Genomic DNA, 24,720 nt, shown 5'->3' on the forward strand with positions numbered 1-24,720 from the left:
ATTCAAGGCCAAATTATATTCAATGTTGATTTTTTTTTGCTTTTTTTTTTTTTTTTTTGCATCCACGCATCCCTTGAAAAAATATATAATTATGAAATGATTTGGGTCTCTCGAAAAGCGCGAGATAAATCCAAGTCATCTTCAATATGATTTAATTGATAAATCAGCCTGCCCTCAATTTTTGTTGGCCTATACATGTTTTGAAGTATTTGACATGGGATATATACATATGGCGATAAAAAAAGACGAGAACATTTTAATAGGCAGAAAGAAGACCCGGGAGGGCCTCGCGGGGTCGCCGGACGATAGTAAATCTTCTGACTTTTTATTGAAGCCACATTTATAGAGCGGACACATGGTGCATTGAATGAAAGGTTTCCACAAGGAAGAAGCCCTGCTGCTACTCCCGATGATGATGATGATTTACACTCAGTTAAAAAGGCTAAGATAATCATTAAACCCCTCACATCAATAATGGTTACAAAGCAAGGCGAGGAAGCAGTGGGAGTCTGTGACGTTAATGAACCCTGCAAAGGATGGGAGGAAGCTTCGCATCCTGCTTGCAATGAGCTTTGATTCCATTTGCTAATTAACTAATGATAAAGCCTCTTCCTACGTTTATTTAGTAGGGTTTCATGTCAAAACAATCCCACCCACCCTTTAATAGTTTTAGTAGTTTTTCTTGAGGTCATGTTAGTAATACAATGAATTATATGTATATATTATATAGCGCCTTAAGCGCTATGCTAGCAGAGATGGGAGGTAATTTAATGTTGGGACTGTTCGAAGCGCGATGCTAGCAGAAGGGTCGCTAACCTCTGCCACCAGCTGATAGCTGGCTAGCTTAACAGCCAAAGGGGCATTTTTCATCAAAGTAATGGTCATGGGTTGTCATTGTTGCCACTGACGTCGCTGTCCTAGTAGAAATTGTAATTTCCTGTGCTTCTGGAATTCTAAACTGAAGGTCCTATCAGGGCAGCTCGCGAGGTGGCGCGTTTAAGGATCCTTCTGCCAAAAGGTGAGTCTAATTGAAGTAGAATGTTTGTATTGGAGGTCAATGTAGCATACTCAAAACAGGTGGTAAAAGAGTATGAATAAGGGTTGATGATTAATTGAACCATCCCGTTGGTTCAACAAATGGCACTGCAAGACATCTTCAGGACCAAGGTGTCCATATGAAGTCTTGAGTCACACGCTGAGGCAAGTACATCAATCAGCCCGACTTAAAAAAAACAGAAACATCTGTCAGTCTGTAAAGGCTCAGAGGTGATCAACACGTTTTTTTTCCCCACAGACCGCATTGGGACTCCTTTCCCGACCTTTGGCTCCCAACCTCTTGACCTGAGCTTTGTCCCGCCGTCAGGTGCCATCTTGCTTTCCATGGGCATCGAGATTCCTTCAAGATAGTCCCACCCGAGGGGGGCCGCCTATTGTTCCTGCGGGACAAAGGAAGGAAGACCACCATTGGGATTTGCTGAGTCGTTAACTGAGGCTGAATTTACACTACCAATTGAGATTTAGAGCCATTTACTAAACACCAAAAATGTCCGGCATGAATGTGTACCGAAAAGGCAGGAAACCAATGACACAACAGAAATAATCTGGACTGAGTCTTACGCTCCACAAAACCTTGTTTTGTAACATCTTACCTGAAGAGATCAAAGTTCTCCGTCTTTCCGTTTGGATTCTTCTTCAGGCAAAAACCAACGTTGTCAACCGACTTTGATATGACCGCATCCTCTTCATCTTGTGTCTCGTTGTGTCTTCTTTTCCTCATCCGTCTCTTATTGTAGTTTGTAAGGACGGCATCAGAATTCCAATCCATGGATTGGCAGTGATCCCAAAACAAAAGTCATCTTTGTCAAAGGGGGACGCTGGGTCTTGCTTTCATTTTCACGTGGTACACTTTGTTCTCTGTTGCCTCCGGCCTTGTTCTCTCCCCCCACCTTTCTCCTTGAGCTGGCACTCCTCCCTGGCCACCAGAGTAGTTTATATGAGGGATCAGACATGGAGGAAATAAGTGGCAAAAATTGGGGACTACAGATGTAAAGTTTCTCATTAACTGGCAAAAAAGTACAGACTATATTGTTTGGGCCTCAACTTTGGTTTCTCATCGACACATTTGTTCTGACATCTGGAATTGTGAGTAATATTTTGGGTCAGAAAAATAACCGAGTTGGAGATTGACAGGAAACACATCACACTTTTTTTTTCTCTCCTTCTCATTCTCAGTGGCAACAGAGCGATGGGGAAAATGCGCAGAAACTGAGCCAAGCATGCACCTTTGCTTGTTGACTAAACAGTCGGCAAAAAGAAAGTAACATCCTGCCAAGTTTTGCGGCGGGCGCGTCTTTCAGCCCTCATTCACACCCCAGTCATGTTCCTTCACATTGGGGCTTAATAAACCATGTCACAAAAGGATAAAAACAGAGCCGTGGTTTGATGGGGAAGCAGGTGAAGAAAGCCTGAAGGATACATGGACGATGCAAACACTTAACAGGCGTAATCTATCTGGTCTTTTGTCCGCCGATGAAACACATCAGACCTGAGAGAGGTCTTCCTCTATCAGCAAGGGAGCCGGTTATTGACCCACAGCTCTGGTCATTGACCTGTACCTGGAGGCTGCACTCAGGTGGGTGACAAGGTCAGGAGAGTGGCTGAACTGATGTCGCTTCCTGTCTGTTGATGTGAATGACCATGTGGTATTTTGGGAAAACAATGTCATTTCAGTCACAATGAGTCACCATGAACACTTTAGACTTTAGAGCCACAGTCCCTGACATTTTTCAAGCTGTGGACCGGTTTCGCATTAAAGCAATTGTTTGACAGACCAATATAGAGACAAATGAAAATGTATATAAATAAAAATACAACTCACGATTACGGTGAATGTAGTTCTTGTAACCAATGGAAGCCCTGTCCCGTTTTTGGGCAATGGGAGAGACAGTGACACCCAGAGTGTGTTAATTTCTGATCCGTACTTTTGTTTTGGTTGCCATCATTATAGATAGGTGTTTGTTTGTTTTTACTATTTTATGCCGGTTAGTGGGCTTACTCTTTATTACCGTATTTGACTACTGTACAGAGGTTCAGGCAGATGCAGGTGGTTTTCAAAATTAAACTTCTATCAGAGTCAGTTGAGCAATAAAATATCATTTTTTCTGTCTCTCTGTGTGGCCCAGTGTTTGGGGACCGTTTATTTGGAATACCAAACTAGGGTGGGTGCTAGTTGAGTCAGTTAAGGCTCAGGCTGGAACAATAGCTTCTCACTTCTGAATCCTTCTAAGACCTTGTTTCTATCAAGCGGTCCAGTTCGGTTTGGATAGATAAAACCTGATCAGGGTTAGGGAATAATGATAATTGCACTGGCGACGTAAATAGTGTGACATCATAGCAGCTAAGAATTGAATTTGCTAGTTTGCATCATGTACCAAGTGAGAATTCTCTCCTCCCCCACCAAAAGCAAACTTTATTACTGTACACCAGAAAAAAAAAAGTACAAATTGATTTGGATATTTTGACACACTTTCTGATAACACCAAAAAATATTAAACCACGTAGTGCAGCTTTGAATATTTTATTTATGTCAGCGTAGAGAAGTAGGAATCATTGCCCGTTGACCAATTACGGTCACAAACCGTATTGCGCTCGTTTACACAGACGCGTAAGAACATCTCATGCAGCAAAAGAAGGCACACACAGTTATCGCCGTCCTGACTGTTGATAATTTGTTTTCTATTTATGGCCTACAGGTGTTGTTGAAAAAAACAATGACTATAATTTTGATTTTATTGCTGCTTTAGTAGAACAAAGTGACTATGGTGCGTTACAACAAAATCTGGTTATCTCCTAAATCAAAGACTGCGCTGTATTTCCTTCCGTCTTTTTTTATTTATTTATTTTACTCTGAATGGTACTACAGTAAAACAGATACTGGTGACTCAGACACACATACTATTGAACAATTCGTTATTTCAGTGTCAGCATGTAACCATAACAGCTGCATCATCTCCACAACACGGGAGAATTGGTGAACATGGTGTGATTTATCTAATGGATATCATCTGCCTACGAGCGAGGTTAACAACTGCGTGTGTTTGAGAAAGCGAGGTTCTTTGCTGTCACGCTTTGCGAGCACTCAAGAAGCTGAGCCGAAACTGATTGGTTACCAAAATCAAAAACCCCTTCAACAACAAGGGAATCTTTATGCTTCTCTCTGATGTTAATACATAACATTGGAATTTCACAGTCACATCACCAAGGGGCAAACTCATGATAGCTTGCTGAAAACAAACACATCTCATTGTGATATTTATCGAGTGCATGAAAATTATCAGAATCAGATCCGGATCATCTTTACTTAGGCAAGTATGTCAAAAAATTTCTTCTCCGGTAGTATAATCCACCCAAGTGTTGCAGAAACATATAAACAATAAGAAAAAGAACAGACAGGTATTTTGGGAGTGAATTGTTTTTGACTGAATGAATATTGTCTTCCTGGATCTCTGTCCATACCTTTGTCATAGGTATACCTCACGGCTCAATTCTAGGGCAACTGTAATTTTTTCTTTTATACTATAGTGTGTTTGCGTGTGTCTGCGTGTGTGTACTGTAGGGTTGAAGTTGCAGAGGCATCAAGAAGGTCAGGCAAAGACCTGACAGCAGCCCTCTGCCTCACCTCCCTCTGATCTGATGGCTTGACCTCAGAGCATCTCTCTCCATAGCTGGAGAGATTAAAAGACAAAGAAATGAGCTCAGGATAAATATTTGACTCATAAGACTTACTGTCTTATAAGTCAAATGGTGGGATCTTTGGACACCTTGCCTGTTGTTACAACAAGCAACAAACAGAAATCCGATGTGTCCGGTCTCATCTCAGCTTCCTGTGTATCCTCAAAATATAGCGAGGAGGTTGGCATGGAGATGGCTTGGAATGAGAACCAGATATCCTCTTTCATTACTTCACAAACGACCCAGTTGGTGTTAAAGATTCCCTCTTTGTTATTTACATTACCTTCTTTATTATTTACAGATCGGTGGCGCCGCCTGCTGTTTAAATTTAGGTGGGGCAGTGAAACCACTCTTCAAACAAAACGGAAGACTTTGCCGCCAAAAGAGAGAATTTTTTAGCGCACGCCCACACCGTTGCGGAACAGGAAGTGACGAAATTAAAATGGCGTCCTCCGTGACCCGGCTCCCTACGCGCTGTTTCGTCACGTCACTAATTTCCAAACTCTGCCGCGCTCATATTCATTTTGTATTAGCCAGAAATTTGTGTTTTTCGGCCACGGCCTTGGTCGCACACCGGGGATGTTTGACGGCTCACCCGAGCTCGCGGAGCCACAAAAATGCGGCGACATTGAGCCGACTGACAGGTGAGTCCGCTTAATGTTAGCAAAACATATTCAGTGCTTGCCAAACCAGTCATGTAAAGTGTTTAAAACAGGCTTTAGGATGTGATAAATGGAACAGATTAAAACGGCCTGCCACCAGTAAGTCACATCTGTTTATGCCTGATGTAATGGTTTACCAGTTTACTTACGTAGTCGTATTCACTGTCATGGCTGCATTAATTTGGCAGTTTATGAGCACCGGACTAAATTAACATTTAGTCATAACATTTACATGTACAATAGCGCACATTTGGTAGTATTTGTTGGTATCAGTCGTGCGGTTACCTGTTGGCACCAACTGTCAGTCGTAGAAAAAGGAATATTTGAGGTGCGCATGTTCTCTTCGTAAATTCCTCTAACAACCCAGGTTAAACTTGTCTCTTCATCGACCTTAAAAAAACTTCTCTCAGTCGAGGTGTGTTTCTTCAACATACTTCCAAGTTCCTTGACACCAACTCCTATTGAGACACGGCTTTTGAGGCAACTCGTGGCAATTTAGACCTTTTCAGAAAGAGGGCAAAAACTGCGAAAGGTGAGTTTTTAATTGGATAGCAGGAGATGGCTCCCATAGGGAAAAAAACCGCAAATGTGTCAACTTGTAAATCGTGAACCGCAATTTTATGCCTTCAATTGTATACCAAAGATCAGTACACCCAAGGTGACAAGTGCAATTGTGTTGTCCCCTCTGCAGCCTTGCGATATCCTCACGTTATCCCAGACCGATGCTTCCGCAGCAGCACGAAATGTGCGAACAAGCAAGACTTGTACGAAGTGCTGGGTGTCGCCCGCACTGCCTCACAAAGGGACATCAAAAAGGCATACTACCAGGTATGACGACCGCCGTTGTTGTTCACCTCATTAAACCATGGTAAATTCCTCACAGAAGTATGCCAAACAGTCTAATCTGAGTTCCTTTTGTTTACAGTTGGCAAAGAAGTACCATCCAGACACCAACCCAGACGACCCGGAGGCCAAAGAGAAGTTTGCTAAACTGGCTGAAGCCTACGAGGTAGCCACTGGTAACATACACGCACCGACTTTTACATCGCCCCTTCTCGCAGATGGAAATAAAGCATCAGGGAGAGGCGCACGAAATTCATGGAGCTGCACAATCATTGAACTGAAGCATGAAATAACGCACTTTAATTCTTTTTTTCCTTTAAAGAATTATGTTGTTACTTTATGTTTTTATAAAGTACACTGTTGTGTGCTGTTATCTGTCAAGTAACAAAGCCACTATTGAATTTCATTCGATTATGCAGGCTTACCCGTTGTTATTTCCCACATCCTTGCTGCATTACAGGTGTTGAGCGATGAGGTGAAGAGGAAGCAGTACGACACGTATGGCTCGGCCGGCTTCGATGCCAGCCGGGCGGGCCAGCAGCAATACTACAGAGCCGGCAGCGCCAATGTGGACCCCGAGGAGCTCTTCAGGAAGATATTCGGGGATTTCGCCGGTGGCTTCCAAGACATCAACAGCATGTTTGAGCAACGGCCGGAGGTGAGAGAAAACAAGGCCGCTTCACAGCTAATTGGTGATTGATGTAAAAAGGTTCAATATGACAAAAATGGCGAATTGGTATAATGTAATCATCGAAAATTACTGCACTATTATTTGTTTTTCTTTTAAGTAAATTTAGCCTACTTTTGCTAAAAGAGAAAATATGGACTAGTGATAGTGCCTTGAATAATATCGGCTTCTTTCATTCATGTTATGGGTATTTTTATACAAAGGAAATTTTTTTGTGCCTGTTGAAAATTAAAGTTTACTGACATAGCCATAAAAAAATGTTGCTTTATTTATCTGACCGTATTGGAATGTATTTGTTAGGTTTTCAGTCAATTAAATTTGGTTCAATAAACAATATGTGGTCATTTTTAAAATTTTCAATGAACATTCGATCAGTCCGGCCCTCGGCTTGCAGCAAAAATTTTTATCTGGCCCTCCGTCCATTTGACTTTGACACCCCTGGTCTAATCTGAGTTCCTTTTGTTTACAGTTGGCAAAGAAGTACCATCCAGACACCAACCCAGACGACCCGGAGGCCAAAGAGAAGTTTGCTAAACTGGCTGAAGCCTACGAGGTAGCCACTGGTAACATACACGCACCGACTTTTACATCGCCCCTTCTTGCAGATGGAAATAAAGCATCAGGGAGAGGCGCACGAAATTCATGGAGCTGCACAATCATTGAACTGAAGCATGAAATAACGCACTTTAATTCTTTTTTTCCTTTAAAGAATTATGTTGTTACTTTATGTTTTTATAAAGTACACTGTTGTGTGCTGTTATCTGTCAAGTAACAAAGCCACTATTGAATTTCATTCGATTATGCAGGCTTACCCGTTGTTATTTCCCACATCCTTGCTGCATTACAGGTGTTGAGCGATGAGGTGAAGAGGAAGCAGTACGACACGTATGGCTCGGCCGGCTTCGATGCCAGCCGGGCGGGCCAGCAGCAATACTACAGAGCCGGCAGCGCCAATGTGGACCCCGAGGAGCTCTTCAGGAAGATATTCGGGGATTTCGCCGGTGGCTTCCAAGACATCAACAGCATGTTTGAGCAACGGCCGGAGGTGAGAGAAAACAAGGCCGCTTCACAGCTAATTGGTGATTGATGTCAAAAGGTTCAATATGACAAAAATGGCGAATTGGTATAATGTAATCAATTCCACTTTTTATTTTGAGTCACGTCGTTTTCTTTTTGTATACCTGAAGAGGAAAAAAAATATTTGAAATTAGAGATCGTATTTTTATGTTTTAGTGTAAAATCTACAACAGACGACCACTTGGCACTTGACGCATTTCTCCTGTACGTCAATAGTTTGTGATGGAGCTGACATTTGCCGAGGCGGCGAAGGGCGTGGACAAGCAGCTGTCAGTCAACGTCGAGGACGCCTGCCCAAGGTGCAATGGCAGGGGCAGCGAGCCGGGCACCAAAGTGTCGCACTGCCACTACTGCAATGGCACTGGCATGGTGGGTCACACCTTTCTCCCCAATTTCTTATTGAAGTCGTTCATGCCTGCGTTTTCCTTTCCACAGGAATCGCTGCACACGGGCCCTTTCATGATGCGAAGCGCGTGTCGACGCTGTGGCGGCAAGGGCTCCATCGTAACCACGCCCTGCGCTCTTTGCCGAGGTTCGGGTCAGACCAAGAAGAGGCAGACGATCACGGTGCCGGTTCCGGCCGGTAGGTGTCCATTCTGAAATATCACAGGAAGATGACGGGATCTCATCATTTTTCTGTGCGGTGTCCCTGCATCATACTGAGTTGTGTGTGTCACGTTTTGTTCCACCGTAATGAAGACCTGATTTGCATCGCGTGATTCAAGTGACGCACACCGTGAATCAAATCAATCAGAAGCGAATGAGAGAAAATTTTTAAAATTTGTGGGGGTAGTGGTGCAGATGTATGGAAAATGAAGTGGCTCTTGACCACAACTGCAGATTGGGAGAGAGGTTGCATTTTTGATGTGATATAATAAAAAAATGTCATGACTATTTGACAGTATTGTCAAGTGGGTACTGAAATGCGGAAAAGTGAGAAAGTGAACCAGGTTGATGTCACATGTCCGTCGTCCTTAACGCTGGAAAAAAGACGCCATCTTCACATGATGTCGAATCATCTTTAATTCTTGCTGTTTAATACTGCTGTTTTGGTTAGCCAGAGACTTGAAAAGAGCTTTCCAGTTCACTTTTTAATGTTCATGTGTGAACAATAACATCTGAATTAATGTAATTAGACGCACATTTTTTTGTTTTTGTCATGGGGGAGGGGGGGTAGATGTCGAATTCTGAAGTGACCAGACACTTTACAAAATAATTGCCTAGTCGGGATGCACTGTCCATGATGAGCACCATTTCACGTTTTGGATCTCACATTGTGCTGTGAAGCCCACTATTGTGTCCTTGTGAGTGAATATGGCAATCATCTACAGGGGTTGAACACGGTCAGACCGTGCGGATGTCAGTCGGCCAGAAGGAAATTCTCATTACGTTTCGGGTGAGTCTTATCAATTCAGCATAATGCTGAATGTCTTTTCCCTTGTCCCTTATTGTTTATGTATTCCCAAATGGGCCCACACAGGTCCAGGGGAGCCCCGTGTTCAGGCGCAACGGGATCGACATCCACTCGGACGTGCTGATCTCTGTGGCGCAAGCCATCCTGGGTGGCACCGCCACCGCGCAAGGCCTCTACGAAACCATCAGCATTGTGGTGAGATGGTTAGAAAGCCCGGATTGTTGCACGCGCCCCTAAAATTTGCGACTGCGACATTTAATCCAAGCAAATTTGCTCGTCGCGCCCTTTGCAGATTCCCGCCGGCTGTCAAACGGATCAAGTGATTCGGCTGCAGGGGAAAGGCATTCGCAGGCTGAACAGCTTCGGCTACGGTGATCACTACGTGCACATCAAGATCAGCGTGCCCAAGTAAGAGACTTGAACGAGACAGCAAGTGTGCGCAGCTGATCTGTGCATCCAACTCAACTCGGTGTAGCTCGCCTTACCTTTTGGCTTTGTATTTCAGAACTTGGGTATGGCTTGAAAATGGCTCGGGCTCTTCGACTAGCTGCCAAGTCAAACTGTGTTAGGACTGGATTGTGTAAATTGCAGGAATTACGATGACCCAAATTCTAAGATTCAGAATGGCTGGTTCACAGATTTTCAGGAAAAAAAATCTTCGTTTAATTTCACACTTGATGGGTTGGGCAGGCAATCCAAAGATCAAACAATTTGCATACAAGCCACTAAAAAGTTAATTTTTTTTGTCATGCGTTGCATTTTTAACCTTCCACTGCAAGTCTCTTCGTGCATGTCATTCATTTTTGGTTGTCTCTGCAGGAAGTTGACGCGGAGGCAGCGATCTCTTCTACTCAGCTACGCCGAGGAGGAGATAGATGTTCCTGGGACCGTTAATGGTGTCAGTCTGTCTCCAGGTAAGTATTGCACCATGGAGAAAACAAACAAAAAAAAACATGATGCGTTATTCTAATTTAAATTGTGCACTACAACACAGTTTGGTGTAAATTTGACAATTTAATTGAGGTACACTGATATTGACTTTCCAAATCCGAACTGATTTCGAAGATGTTATATGATCGTAACTATTGAACAGCTTGAACATTTGTGAAAATCAGCCCCGAAGTGTTTTTTGAGCAGGTTGGAGAGTAAAATAACAAATCGATCTAAACACAACTACAAGACAGGATAATCATTTTGGATAATATTTTGCGATACGAGACAACTGGGCCTTTGCACACTTTAATCGGACTTAAATTAGACTTGTTTTTACCTTTTTGCTTTTCTCAGTCGAGAACAGCTACATTTCAGTTCAGCTTGCTAATGAAAGGAAAGATTTATTGTTTAGTTGACGAGCAATGTAATGAATCATTAATTGTAATAATTATAGAAACCTACGAATATTTTAGGATTTGAAAAAGTGACAAAATATTGAGTCACTTATATTGTGATTTCCGATTGCCGATTAAAAAATGGAAGGAAGCAATGATACAAGGAATTAAGACTGCCCACCTTTAGTAGACGTACAGTTCATGTAAAGTAATGGAGTTGACGCTTTGCTTTCAGCAGGGGGCGGCAGAGCGTCAGGTTCTAGTGAGAGGGCCAGCAGTTCAGCAGAAGCAGTGGACAAACAGAAGAAGAAGGAGGAAGAAGAGAAGGAGGAGGGAGGCTTTTTTTCAAAACTCAAGAAAATGTTTAGCTGAAATGAAGACCACAAGGTGGGCATTTCACCCTCATGTAAAGTCTCATGTTTTTTTCAGTAGCACTTGTCCTCGGGAGTGAGTGAGCGTGAGCTGGACCATGATACATTTTTTTCCCATCTCGTAAACAACCAATTCACACTGGCACGATTTAGAAGTCGCAATGAACCTAATGCGCATGTTGTTAAAATGTGGGTAGAAACTGAACCCGGAGAAAACCTACACCAACACGGGAAGAGCTGCCGGAGCTGTGCTGCCTTCACATACGAGGATCAAATTGATAGAAGCCACCTTAGCGTGAGCTGGATCTTTAAAAGCTCGCTGTCAAACTGTTTTTCAACAAAAGGTCAATATGGCAAAAGAAGAAAAATTCTCAGACACGAATTTTTTTTTTTCCCTGCTATTTACTACTTTTCAAAAAAAAAAAAAAAAACATTTGTCTTCAAAAGTACAGCTTTTTCTCCAAAAGTTTTTTCTTTCACTTTTTGGATCTTTTATCAATTAGTTTTTCTTGACATTTTCATCTTTTTCTTTAAAAAAAAGAAAAATCCATCAGATGACTATTTTCTCAATCAAATGACTTTTGGGATTTTTTTTTCTTTTCTTTTTCTAAGACAATGAAGGTCAACGTGGAAAAAGAAGAGGACGAATCCGGAAGGAGTCACCTTTGCATGGGGCCAGTTGCAAACGTTGCACGCAGCAAACAGGCCAGAAAAACATGGCAACGCCTCCGCAAAGTGGCAAAGGACGATGGTAATTAGCGTAAAGGCTTGTATGTCTCTAAGAAACTTGTAGCGGCGGCTTAAAAATATATTTAAATAAATTCCACAAGCTTTCATTCATTGTCGCTGGTGTTTGACGACAACCGGGGGCGTCATCACTCGCCGTGTGGTTTTGAAGCCCGGCAGGGTGACTCCAAAGGCAAATTGAAGTTAGACGCCGGCTGTCCCCTTTCTCTGCTTTTTTGGGACCACAGAAAACGTTCTGTTCTCAGCGTGCGGTTTCCATGCGACAACTGTAAACGTCCTGACTCAAGCTGACCGAGCCGCCCACACTCCACGAGGTGGTTCTGTGTGACGAGTAATTGATGGAATCCTTTTTGCTATTTACGTCTGCGCCATGGTTAGCCACAAAAAAAATGCTCAGCGTCCATATTGGACTGATCGCTGAAGTATTTCAAGTTACGCTGATCTCATTCGGAGTCGAAAAATGTCCTACGGCGAGCTGGAGCCAACACTGGTTTGCCGGTCAAGCAAACATTGATTTGGCTTTGTTCTATTAAGACATGCCATCATGCTACAAGCAGTTGTTTTGCACGGGCAGACGCAATAAGAAAATGATGACTTTTGGGGCTTTGTTTCCCCGTAAAAAAGTCAACCTTGATTGAGTTCTAAGTTGTAAGGTTTTGTTTTTGTTTTTTTCCGAAATTCACTTTTCAAAGCTCGGAATACAGCAAAATTAAATTTCCAAGAAGAATAGAAGGCTCCCATGGGAATTCAGCAAACTTCACGGCCATGGCTTGCTCCTCCTCCTCCTCCTCATGTGGGCCTCGGTGGCATCGTAAATTTTCTTTAGTCTGAGGCTGTCACACTCCTAAATCACTCTTGTGTAATTATGGAGCGACGGTTGAGTCTCTGTGTTGTTTCTTCCTCGGCCCGTGGCTGGAAAAAATTGCCGAGCTTGCAGACGGAAATGTTCCTTGTGATTTAGTATTCATTTTAGGGGTCCCAGCATCACAGAACAAAAGTTTCACTGATCAACATGAAATGAGTTGGTGATGCCTGTCATAACGGGACCACAAAAAAAGACTTGAGGAACTGTGCACAAAATTAAACGGTCTGCCATTTTGTACAAATTCCAGGACTCCTCTACGCTATTCGTTCAAATGGTCCCCAATTGGAAACAGGTTATGGACATTTAGTGTTTACCAACCTTTATTGGGCCAAGCCACTTACAACCCACATGCCAACAAACATATCAAAATATTGAAACAACACTCATTGTGAAATCTTCCCCAGTTTAGTTGAAGGCAAAGCTATTCTGTTGAATGGATAGCCTGACCAATATGAATTATTTGAGGCTGATGCAGATTCCGATATTTGGCAGTATAAAATTCCAACAACCAACGAATCGTCCGATCAATTAAAAAAAAAGTACAATGAATGAAATAACTTTTCGGTCCCTAAATGCTGACGATAAAAAGGATGACTTAAGGGCAGAACGTTTGACTGTTTTACTTTTGGGGGGGGGGGGGCATCAGGGGGCAGGGAAGAGCATTTTATCTGTTCTCCCTCTCACTGTACGTCACTGCCATTAATTGGTGACCGAAGGAACGACATTCCTCTGTTGGTCTTTATAAACAAACACATACAAAAATTGTTTAATAGAATGTTTAAAAAAAATCGTGATTTTGTGCATTCAATAAAATATCACCATGGTCACTATAGTACACGTCAAAGTTTATGTACACACTATCACACCCGCACAGTAAACTGTAGTAATGGTATTGCTGCAGAGGATAAAGAATGTATGCCTGAGTATTGTTGCATTGTCAGTCTTAATATGTTGCGATACTAGTTCCTTTAGCACTCAATGGAGTTTTGCATTGTTGTTAGCATTAAGCTAGCAGACTTTTGTCATGTAGTGGTCGCTTACGGATTCAAAGTTAAATACATTTCATTTTCCGGTCAATAAACGGCTTGAACCAAGCACTTTACCTCTGGTCACTTAGAAATCTCGGGAACAAGTTGAACATTCTGAACAAAAGTCACTTTAGTGTGGTCTCACGGCCATGCAACAAGCTCAACATAGGTGGCAATGAAGAAACTAGGAAATTAGCAGTTCAGTCCCCCTCCATCTGCACTGCAGTATAATTCAAACAAAAGATTTTTTTTTTAAGCTGCTTTTACAAAGATAATACTCAGTCTTCATCAACTCTGTCAGAGCGGTATTTAGTGAACAATGTGTTCATTGCCCTGGGTTGCGACGGTGGTGTAGAAGCATTCACTTGCTGTGTAATTACAGGCAAAAAAAGTCAAATCTCGAGTGTGACCGTCCCGCAGCGTTGTCGTCCAGCTCATTAAAACGCAAACCCCTTCACTTTGGTTCCTTTCATAGAGTTCAGGCGCCACCCCAAACCAAAGTGAGAAATCAAAAGCTTAAAAAAAACAAAAAAAAAGTCACAGCAGATTCAAATTTGCCATGTGAAACACAGAGTGGGAACACACAGACGACAGCGACTTGAATGGTGATTAGAGAGCAAAGTCAATAAAAGCCGATTGAATGCTACGCGTCAAGACTTCCTCAAAGCGTTTCACCTCTTCCGAGTCACAAAGCCAGACGCCCCTTGTCTGGTCTCGTGCTTTTACAAACATATGAAAAGTGGCTGTGTGTCAATCACACGTGACTGACAGCTGGTTGCTGGGAGTAACTGGGAAACGCAGGAAGGAGTTTGCCGTCCGCATTGTCGGTCGGCCTCCGGCAGGGCAGCAACAAAAGCCCCCGAGGAACAGCTAGTCGCGGCTAATTGGACGCGTACAGGTGGTTCCTAATAATACGTCCTCAAAGTAAGCACGTCATCAAATGTGTTCGGAAAGTGTGAAATGCACAAAATTGTTGCTTTTTAGTTGACAAATCAGTGAATGAAGTCCAGAAATGGTGGGAGCCGTCATCTTCTTGACCAGGAGTCTCCCATGGGAAAATTGTTTTTGCCTTATGTGGTCATTGTTCATCTCCTGTACAATTGCAGCAGCATTGTTAGTTCCTTTATTTTTGTTTTGGGGGTTTCAGATCAAAGGATGATGACATGTAATATTTGGTGGCCATAACCCGTAGTTGCAATATGTGCTTCAAGCCGATGAACCCCGTTGACCGAACTTCATTTGAAATGCCTTGACTGCAGCCTCCTTCAGTGTGCGTTTTAGCTCACAAGCAGATCTTTTCTTTGTCCATACTTTAACTTTTCCATCACTGGTAGAAGTTAATCTTAGTGTCATCAGTCCATAAAAATTTGTTCCAAAACTTTTTTTTTTTTTTTTTTTTGCTTCGTCTCTGTACTGCAAAATTTAACCTGGCCTTCTTCTGAGTGATTTGCATCTTGTGGTATGTCCTGTATATTTCTCTTCTCGCCTTCCAACAGCGGCTCGCGATACCTTCAGCCCTACCCCGTGGAGTTTGTTGCTGCCTCTTATCTTTTGGGTGTCGTAGCGGATGTCACGTCACATCTAAAAATCCCAACCCCGTTACGCTCGGAGGACAAAAAGTCGGCTGTTGTGAGGGCAAACAGCTACTTAAACATAACCAAGCATGAGCTCATCCCAGAGTGCGTGTTTGTTATATGTCAGTGTGTCTAAAGGAGGGTGGGAGGCCCAGAACCGATTTATAAAAGCCCATATGGAAAGCATTAAGTAATCTCGTAATCTGATATTCAATCTGGGGTCTGATTTTGAGGCGGGAACGTCTCCTTGACCCCTTTATATGGTCTTAAAATATATATACACACACACTGCGCAGATGCATATGGCAATGATCTGGCGGGCCAATTAGCCGAGGCTGCGGGGGTGTAAGGGCACGCAGGCTGAAAGTGGAAGCGACGTCGCCGTGATTGAGGAAAAATGGGAAACAGGCAGGAACCAACGTCACCCTTTGGCCTCCCATACACAAACGCAATGCTGTTTACTACAGCAGTAAAAATCTCTCACATCCACCGACTCTGTCATTATGCCTTCCAGCATTGCCATATCCCAAAAAAAGAGTGTCTTCGGAAGCTGTTATTATGCAAAGCATCACTGTCGATTTCTTACTCTTGGAACTTTTTACTTGTGGAATCACCCAAAAACGTTGAGTTTTTTGTTTTTCTTATCTTTGAATTTTTGTGATGTCACAGAGTGATGATAACCGCACAACAGGAAATGGGACTTTTTGTTTTATTTCCCACCTGTCACGAGCTAGCCATTTACTGGCTATCTGGCTTTGCGTGTTTATTTATTTATTTATTTGGGGGTGGGGGTATGAGCTAAGATGACTTAATTTAGGCAACCATCAACTCATAAACCACACGACTTCCACATATTGCCAGCTGTTTTGGACATTTTTGTGGTATCTTTGAAAGACTCACAGGAGATTGTGTTCTCTGACAATGTAACCAGATAATCCAGCAGAAAACAAACAAACAAACGTCTTGTTAGCTTTTTCCATTCTTTTGTAACCAAGGGTAGAACATTCTGTAGGTTGGTTTCACCAAAAACACTTGTTTCCAACCCAAAAGTGGAGAAAACCTCAAAATCTCCCCCCCCCCCCCAAATCTCAGTCTCAATCATCTCAAGTCGAAGGGTGACTTTGATGCTATTTTTTTGCTTTTGTGACACCTCATACTGTAACGGAACTAAAACAAGCAAAGGGCGTTCGATGGCAAAATGCTCATTTATTTGCAGTCAGAAAACATGCCAAAATGAGCGCTGACTCAATTTTCTTTCATATTAATTCATGGTTGATTTCCTTTTGTTTAGCCTAAAACTAAAACATGTATATAAATCTGATATAATTTATTGCTATGCAGCTGAATTTATTGCTTGTGAAGACGACCTTGAAAAAAAATGCATATTGATTTGCAATCGCAGTATTCAGGAAGAAGAATCCCATTTGGATTACTTTTCAAAATGGTTGAGCTCAAGTTCAAATGTTATTCAGCGTTGCGTTAAATGCACATGTACACAAGCAGCAAACTGCATTGGACATTCTCATCATTAAGTTTCAGAACATTTCTCCTGCTGTGTGTGTCCGGCCCCCCCTTGTGTTAGTCTACTCTGGTGATTTTTGTTGGCCTCATGGCTAACAACTGCCCTTATAAATCACATCCAGCCGCCAAGACAGCGTGAAGAATGATTACAGAGTCCAAACACTACTCGGAAATTATGCAGTCATTATTTGTCATTTATAATTATAATTTGGGGTGTGTGCCATACCCAAAATGTTCAAATTTTAGCCCGACCACTTGAGCTTAGATTGTCACCGTTGTCCTCAAAACAGCTTTGACGTTCGCCTGGAGACACGGATCAGATCATATAATGTAAGCCGGATAAAAATGTCAACAATGTGCCACAAAAAAAAAAAACTGTTGGCTGGGGTCAACGTCTTTGATTTCTTTGCTTTTAGTAAGCCAAAAATGTGCTGCTCTGCGTCGGCTCAGTAATGTAACCCAACCCTGCCTGATTGCTCCCATGATGCAGGAGTGGTTCTGGCTTGCTCTCACTGCTGTGATTTTTGTTTTTCCCATCCCCCTGAATGTTTAACCGTTGTTTCACCAGGAAAGTCAATTAAGGTCTAATTATATATAATGACAGTAGGGCATGAAGCAAAATTACAGGAGGGAAACTGGCAAATGTGACAAAAGCAGTGAAAAGGCGGGGGGGGGGGGGACAAAGCAGATGTTTGCCTGAAGAGAAGTAAAAGCACCAACTTTACAACTAAAAGTCTCAAAACAAGTTGACTTTTTGTCAATTAAAACCAAAATCAAGTAAAACTGCGCCACGTGTTGTTAACGCCAAAATTCCAAAATCGAGCACAATCAATCCACCACGTCCAGCTGAGCCATCATGGTGGGAGCTAGCTAGCTGGCTAGCTAGCCAGCTAGCTTATTGGCACGAAAAGAATCGCGTGGTCCCAGCAAACTGAGAGCTCGCCGCACCAAAACCCGTGAAAGACTACTCAGGTACCACCTTTTAATGGAATGTGACAACTCTGGTAAAGCTGAAGTGAAACACGCTTGTAAAGGCTGATCGAGATGTGATGATGGTATGATTTGTAAGTGACTAAGTTGATAGGTTTTGTTTGATTTTTGAGGCCGATATTTCGCGACCATTTTGGTGCGTGCTGAGGTTAAGAGGGTCCTGCTTTCTGTCTCAGGCCCACGTCACTTTTACACTCGCCTTCATCTCTCAACGTTTGTTTGGACGATGTGGTGACAGCGCGGCGTAAACACACGAGGGAGGCTCTGTTGTCAGCGTTAATCTTACTGCAGACCGTCTTTCATAACAGCGTCGCGCGCACCGTGTCGATGTCGCGCCAGACGTCACTAAATGGCCGTGTTTTGCGTTTTCCTTTGGCGAACTCGGCTTCGCGGAACACCTTTTTTTTTTGTCATTTGGAATAAAATCGGGATGGGTGGTTATTTGCGTTGAGGAGAGAATGAAACGTGTTGCGTGCGGGACGCAGAACGAGAGGTGGGGGGGATTGATTCTCCTCTTTTGTTGAAACAGCTGCAGGCGTGCTGAGAAGAGAGAGAACTGCGCTAGAAGAGTTGCTTATCATGGAAAGCGCGCGCGCGCACACACACACACATACACGCGGGCGCGCGCACACACACACATACACACGCGCGCGCGTGCTGTGTATACAACATTGCTTTTGACGCGCCAACTCGAAAGCACACACAAGCACGCGCGCGCGCACACACACTCGGTGCTGTGTATACAACATTGCTTTTGACGCGCCAACTCGAAAGTGGTGTTCAATGTGCACGAGTCACTCCAGTCCAGTGGTTGTGAAGTTAAATAGATTTTTTGGGATTATATCTTTATTTGTTTTTAATAATAATAATAACTAACAAACAGAATTTCAAAAATGAGTCACAATGAAAGGATAAACTACAGTCACTCAAATCTAAAATCGCAAACTTACAACCCTGTTTAGGAGAGATGAGAACTACCGTACATTCCCGTCCTGACTATTTCCCATCGCTAATAGAATGGAATCCACAGTGCAATTTTAGCGCTCCTATGTGTCAGTGTGAAGAGGCTGGGCACATGCAATCATCTCCCTCTGTACACTTTCCACAGCCTCATCAAAGTTAATGGCAAGCGAGCCTGTTTGCATTTTACTTTGAAGCCATTGACGTTTGTTTGACCGTTAAGAAAGTGTTTGTCCTCGCTAATCCCCGCTGCACCGCCTCGTGTTTACCAAGCAGCGCGCTTGTTTGCTCATCCCGGATAATCGGGGGTCTCGCCGGGACAACAGTGCACACCCAGGTGGGAGCCGTGACGCCACTGGCTCGTTCATCTGTCCTTTGGTGTTTGCTGATGACACTTTACGATTGCCCCTGGTGTTGGAAAGAGGAAGTGGGTTGCAAACACCGGTCTTCCCACGGGGGTTAGGGTTCGAAACCAAAGATGGAAGTGTTCATACTGGATTTGGGCTAAGGCTCTACAATTGTGCAGACTTGACTGATGTGACTGAAGTGGAACAATCACAGAGGGAATATGAGACTTCTTATCGCAGGGCAAGGACGGGCGACTTAAATATTGCAGGGGGTCAGAATTTTTTCATCAGTTTTTCTGAGGGGCCGGGGGGGCGGGGCACATAGGACCAGGTGCTGACAAATCTGATGTATGTAAAAAATACTGTTTTAAATTCAGACAAAATATGTGCAAAACACATGCTCAGAAGATATTTCAGTTTTGATACATTTTTCTATGCACGTGTGAAAGATCCACTTTCCGAAGCCAACAACAGGGTTTGAAGCAAACAATAAAATGACCACCTTTTGGTTTTTTGTTCTCTTTCTTTCCGCAAGTGCAAATGTCTCGCTTGTATAAAAAAAAAATTAAAAAAAAAGACCATTCAAGGATGGCACAATCATGCTGAACAAGAAACCAACATGAACTGCAAGAACTAACTTTGTAATTTTTATTGATTAATGTTTTTCAAAAAAAAAATCTGCTCAATTTTTTTTGGGGGGGGGGGTGAAATTCATCAAAGGTCAGAATGTGGATGCAGTCTGCCAGTTGCCCATCCCTGAATATATGCAGACTGCCTGACGATAAGCACAATTTTAATTCACTCTATGCTGTCAAACTGCATAACTCGCTTCACCAGATTAGAGTCAAATGAAGCCAGAGAGGAAGTTCTCAGGACAGGATATCTTAGTTGATTCCTCCTGATCACTGGGATCTGCTTAAATCCTCGTAAGCAGCCCCCCTTAAGTGTGCTGCTTCCACACTCCTAACACGCACATTGTGGAAGACCACTCAACTCCCCGTCTGGGAAAAATCCAAACGATTCATCAAAAAGAGCAGTTAAAGCTCTTCTTTTTCATGAATTCATTTCATGATAAGTCATGAAAAGGCATCCGTGTTAGTCGGGGTTGTTCACACTTTTCCCTCTGAGTGCCACATACAGAAAAATCGAAGGATCCCAGGGCTACTTAGAAATGTTTTTACTTTAATTTATCAAGCACGCTAATATCAGTCAATCGAGCAATTGATTATTTAAAATATTTGTGTTTTTTTGAAACAATGCTACCTGGATAACTTTTTATAAGGCAAATAGTTGAGGATTTTACAAGATTTTGGGATGGTCAGATGCTCTGTATCCCACAAGAAAATATTTGCCTCTGCACTGAACAGTGGCTGAATCAAAACTCAGAACCAAAGCAGGAGCAATCTGTAGTAAGATGACCATTTTTTTAAAGCAATTACTTGGGAATCATGAATGTGATATATTCCAATATTCGCAATTTGGACCTTGGCACAGAGCAGAAAAGTGAAGGAAACCATTTTTGCTTGTAAATATGAATTATCTTTATTCACCATGAGGAAACAGTTACTAGTTTAGTTATAAATAGTTAGTCTCCTTCCTTGCGTATTTAGAAAAGCTCAAAGTATTCAGGAATTGCTCTTTCTCGTCTTCCTCCCCTCCCTACTTTGTGCATAACTGCTCACCCATCCCCTCTCTGCTCAGCCGAGGAGGGAGGGGAAAAAAAAAACCAGCTGGCCTCTGATCATTAATTTCGAAGAGGCGGCTCATATCGTGATCTCTGCAAGCAGTCGATCTTATTGTGCCACTCTTAGAAGTCTCCCTGCAAAAAGAACAGAACAGCGCAATATTGGTGACGGGCAGTCTGAATGTTTATTGAAACGTTGTGTTGGTCAAACCATGGAAAACCGTCAAACCGGTCCTGAGCCCATGACACCCCGCCCCCCCAGTGAATGAATTTGAATACGTTTGAATCAGAAACTTCCAGAAATGATCACACTCTGTGACCTACTCTTGCTCAACAAACCGCTCTCCGGAAGACTGCCAGTTGATTTTTGGGGCAGAGTGCCAGCTTCGGAAAGACAAAACCGGTGAGAACGCCGCACAGACCACCCACCTCCGCCTCATATGAACAGGTACTTTTAGCGGCTTAGCGCTGATCCAAACTTGACGTGCTCAAGCGTTGCCCTCCATCCAGATGCGAAGGCGCATCTCCTCTTTCACATAATTAAACAAATCGTGTTTGATCGGCACAGGGGTGGATCGATTCCATTGAAAACGGAACAAGCAACAGAGATTCAGATGTCAACCCTGCAGGTTTCACAGCCGCGTGTGTGGGAAGTGTGCGGCTCGGGAAAGTTGAGATTGTATCAAGCGTGTCGGCAGCACACACATTCATATGCATCAACACACGTACACACACGCTGTTCTCTCTTCCAGCTCCTTTTCCAACAATAACAACCTCACTTCTTTAGCTGCATACCTTCTTTCTCCTTTGTCTCCACCTTTTGGGATTTTCCCCTCCACCACCACTACCTCATTTGCCTTCTGAGTCCAGTTTATTACTTTGTAAAAAAATAAATAAAATAAATCCCCCCTCCTGGTGGTAATTTCGCTGGTGGGCCTACTCCCAAACCAGTGGTAAAACAGCCAAAACACTGGGGTAACTTAGGCAATCTCCAGTCACTCTAAAATGCTGCTGTGTACGTAGAATGTGAAGTGAGAAAAATATTAAATCTTGAGTAGGCAAGAGACATGAAGCATTTTAAGAGAAACATAATCCACACAAAAAATTATTAGGCATACCTGCATTGCCATATAGGGACAGTGTAAGACCTGGCGCAAAGGCGGCTAAACAGTGTCTACCATCTTGTGGTGGAAGGTGACATTACAACTTAAAATTATACGGTGGACCCTCACTGGGAGAGAGACCAGGCGGGTCCCCGCATAGGAATAACCCACTTCTGATTAACGCTCTTTGAAATGCAACGGATGACGCCCCGGTGGTCCAGTGGTTAGCGTGTCAATCTCACAGTGCAGAGGTTCTGGGTTCAATTCCAGCTGCGGATTCCATGTGTGGAGTTTGCTTTTATTCCCCAGGCCTGCGTGGGTTTTCTCCGGGTGCATTGCAGGCTGATTGAGCACTCTAAATTGTCCCGAGGTGTGAGTGTGAGTATGGTTGTTTGTCTCTGCCATTGGCTGGCAACCGGTTCAGGGTGTCCCCCGTCTACTGCCCGAAGACGGCTGGGATAGGCTCCAGCGACCCTTGTGAGGATAAAGTGGATCAGAAGATGGATGAAATGCAACAGAGATTTTTTTTTTCTTTATAAAGCCAAAACAAATCTTCAAAAACACTATAATATACATTTTTTCTACACATTTTCCAAGGGGTTTAGAAAAAAAACAATATTGAAAGAAAAATCTAAGAATAAGTGAATCTGTGATTATGTTTATAATTTATATATAGAGCTCTGTGTGTATGTGTCTGTCTGTCTCTCTGTCTTTGTTCATGTGTGTGTGAGAATGTTTGTATGAGCGGGTCCATGTGTGTGACGGCGACAACCCGTCCTCTCTCGATGGGATCGTGGGAAGATGCTCCCGCCCGAAAAGCAAAACAAACAGATCAATAAAGTAAAGAAGCAAAGCAAAAATAAGCCAATTCAACACTCAACTGGTGACCCCCACCCTCCCTTCTAACCATAACCCCCACCCCACCCCCTCACACACTCCTTTGAGCTATTTTTAGCAACAGTTCCTTTCCACATGTGGGCCTGCATTGAGTCATGCGTGAAATAACAGCGACCCCAGGGGTCTCAATGTGTGGGAAGACTCGAATATTGCAGTAATATCTCAGTGCAATCAACAGTCGAGCCATTTGTCTATTTCATTTTCTATAGTGTTCAATCTCATTAGCGTAACAGGAGAGCTGGTTGCTAGCCAATCACGGGGCGCCTGTGGACAAACAAGCATTCGCACGTGCAGGTTTTGGGAATGTGACTTTATAATAACAGGGAGTCATGACATACTGTAATGAACCCTTTCAGGGACAGCGGTTACGACAGTGGACAGCTGATCATGTTATCAGGTTACAGGGTGCATGAAAGGGTTAACCGGAAGCGAAAATAATTTTTGTCACATTGAGTGGCCATCTCGACCGTCTGGGAGCAGTGTAAGAAAGACAGATATTCTCTTGATTGAGACACCTCAACTCCTCTCAGCTCATTAATGCGGCACTAATATTTGTCATTCTTTGCCGACAATAGATAATATGACTGAGGATTGTCTTTCGACAGATGTTGAGACACCGTTTGTGTTCGATCAGTTGCTGATAGAGTTGTAGAACTGCATCACCGATGCTAATTAGCATTGAAATTAAGCTAGCAGACTGAAAGGCTAAGATATGCAGTTGTTTTAAATGAACAAGTGGGCAAAAATAAATGCAATTCATGAACCGTTTTTGCGTTTCAGCCAAGAGGCGAAGGCGGCCCGAGAGGAAGTGGCTGCCGCTGGAGTGGGGAAGGCGTGGGTGTCGACGTTTGAGGTGAGTAGGGAGGCCTGGCAAGCCGCGAGGCAGAAGGGGAGAAGACAGACGAGGGAACATGACATCCACTCTGAAGTAAGAATGTGAGAAAGGGGGGTGAAAATGGCTTTTGGAGGTCCAAGTGTAAGCAGCGAGCCTGTGCATGAACTGTGTTTGTGTGTTATTGTAAATGAATAGCTCAGTCTCGCACCAAATTTGCCAATCCTAAAGAGAGACTATGATAACTACCGCTCTTGCTCACTCACACACGCACAAACATACGCAAGCAAAATACACACACATACACGGGCCAAAACGCCTCCTCAGCCACATGCCGGGCCCACATGTGGCCTAAAATCCCAAATTCATACCACCACACACACACACACACACACACACACACACACACACACACACACACACACACACACACATACACACACACACACACACACACACACACACACACACACACACACACAAAATACTTCAGGAGTGCGAATGAGGGGATTTCCAGCTTGATGCCTCACAGATGCTAGTCAGCAGCCAGCACGCCTCTGATTGATGACCAGAGGTTGTAACCACAGACGTTTTTGAAGCCAAAGAAAATGAAAAAGAACACAAGGACAAGGTAATGCTCGGATTTGTTGAGCTCTTGTTTGATGGTTTCTTGGTTTTGCCTGACTTCCTTTTCGGTGGTGATGATGGTGGTAATTAAAGTTTTTTAAAATGTTCACAGAAGGTAATTTACTGAGCGCTTGTGAGTAAAGTAACCCACCCTTGTCCAGCTCTTTCACAGATTATTTTAAGTCCCGTTATAACTCAATGATGTTATTGTTTGTGTTTGGGTGTAATTCCACTTTTGGTCACTAGGTTGTGGCGCAGTGTGTAAAACCATACACTTGAAAGACAAAGAATTGTCAGCTAAATTTTTGCTGAGGAGAGTCGAAATGTCTCAATGTTATTGTTTCTGTTTGGGTGTAATTCTACTTTCGGCCAGTAAACAGTAAATTTGAAAGACAAAGAAGACAAAACAGCAAGTGTCAGCCTCATTTTTG

The 24,720-nt window shown here is 43.1% G+C and overlaps 1 protein-coding gene across 4 annotated transcripts; it reads left to right on the forward strand.

Annotated features, from left to right (window-relative positions):
* The first annotated feature begins 4,629 nt into the window (after positions 1 to 4,629).
* Positions 4,630 to 24,049, forward strand: LOC109511495 (dnaJ homolog subfamily A member 3, mitochondrial-like). 4 transcript variants are annotated; one of them, XM_019862644.1, is made up of 12 exons: positions 4,630 to 5,375; positions 6,085 to 6,221; positions 6,319 to 6,402; positions 6,697 to 6,894; positions 8,218 to 8,370; positions 8,437 to 8,584; positions 9,333 to 9,397; positions 9,482 to 9,610; positions 9,708 to 9,823; positions 10,235 to 10,329; positions 10,982 to 11,130; positions 11,727 to 13,820. In XM_019862644.1, exons 1-11 carry the CDS (start codon positions 5,174 to 5,176, stop codon positions 11,113 to 11,115), a joined length of 1,461 nt encoding a protein of 486 aa, XP_019718203.1. In that variant the 5' UTR covers positions 4,630 to 5,173; the 3' UTR covers positions 11,116 to 11,130; positions 11,727 to 13,820. The 4 variants fall into 4 exon arrangements, with proteins under 4 accessions (XP_019718203.1, XP_019718201.1, XP_019718200.1 ...); XM_019862642.1 differs by lacking the exon at positions 11,727 to 13,820 and adding an exon at positions 23,611 to 24,049 and having other exon boundaries at positions 4,632 to 5,375; positions 10,979 to 11,130; XM_019862641.1 differs by having other exon boundaries at positions 4,632 to 5,375; positions 10,979 to 11,130; positions 11,731 to 13,820.
* The last annotated feature ends 671 nt before the right edge of the window (positions 24,050 to 24,720 follow it).

Source organism: Hippocampus comes, unplaced genomic scaffold (genome assembly GCF_001891065.2).
Source record: "Hippocampus comes isolate QL1 unplaced genomic scaffold, H_comes_QL1_v1.1 scaffold7, whole genome shotgun sequence".
Lineage (NCBI taxonomy): Eukaryota > Metazoa > Chordata > Actinopteri > Syngnathiformes > Syngnathidae > Hippocampus > Hippocampus comes.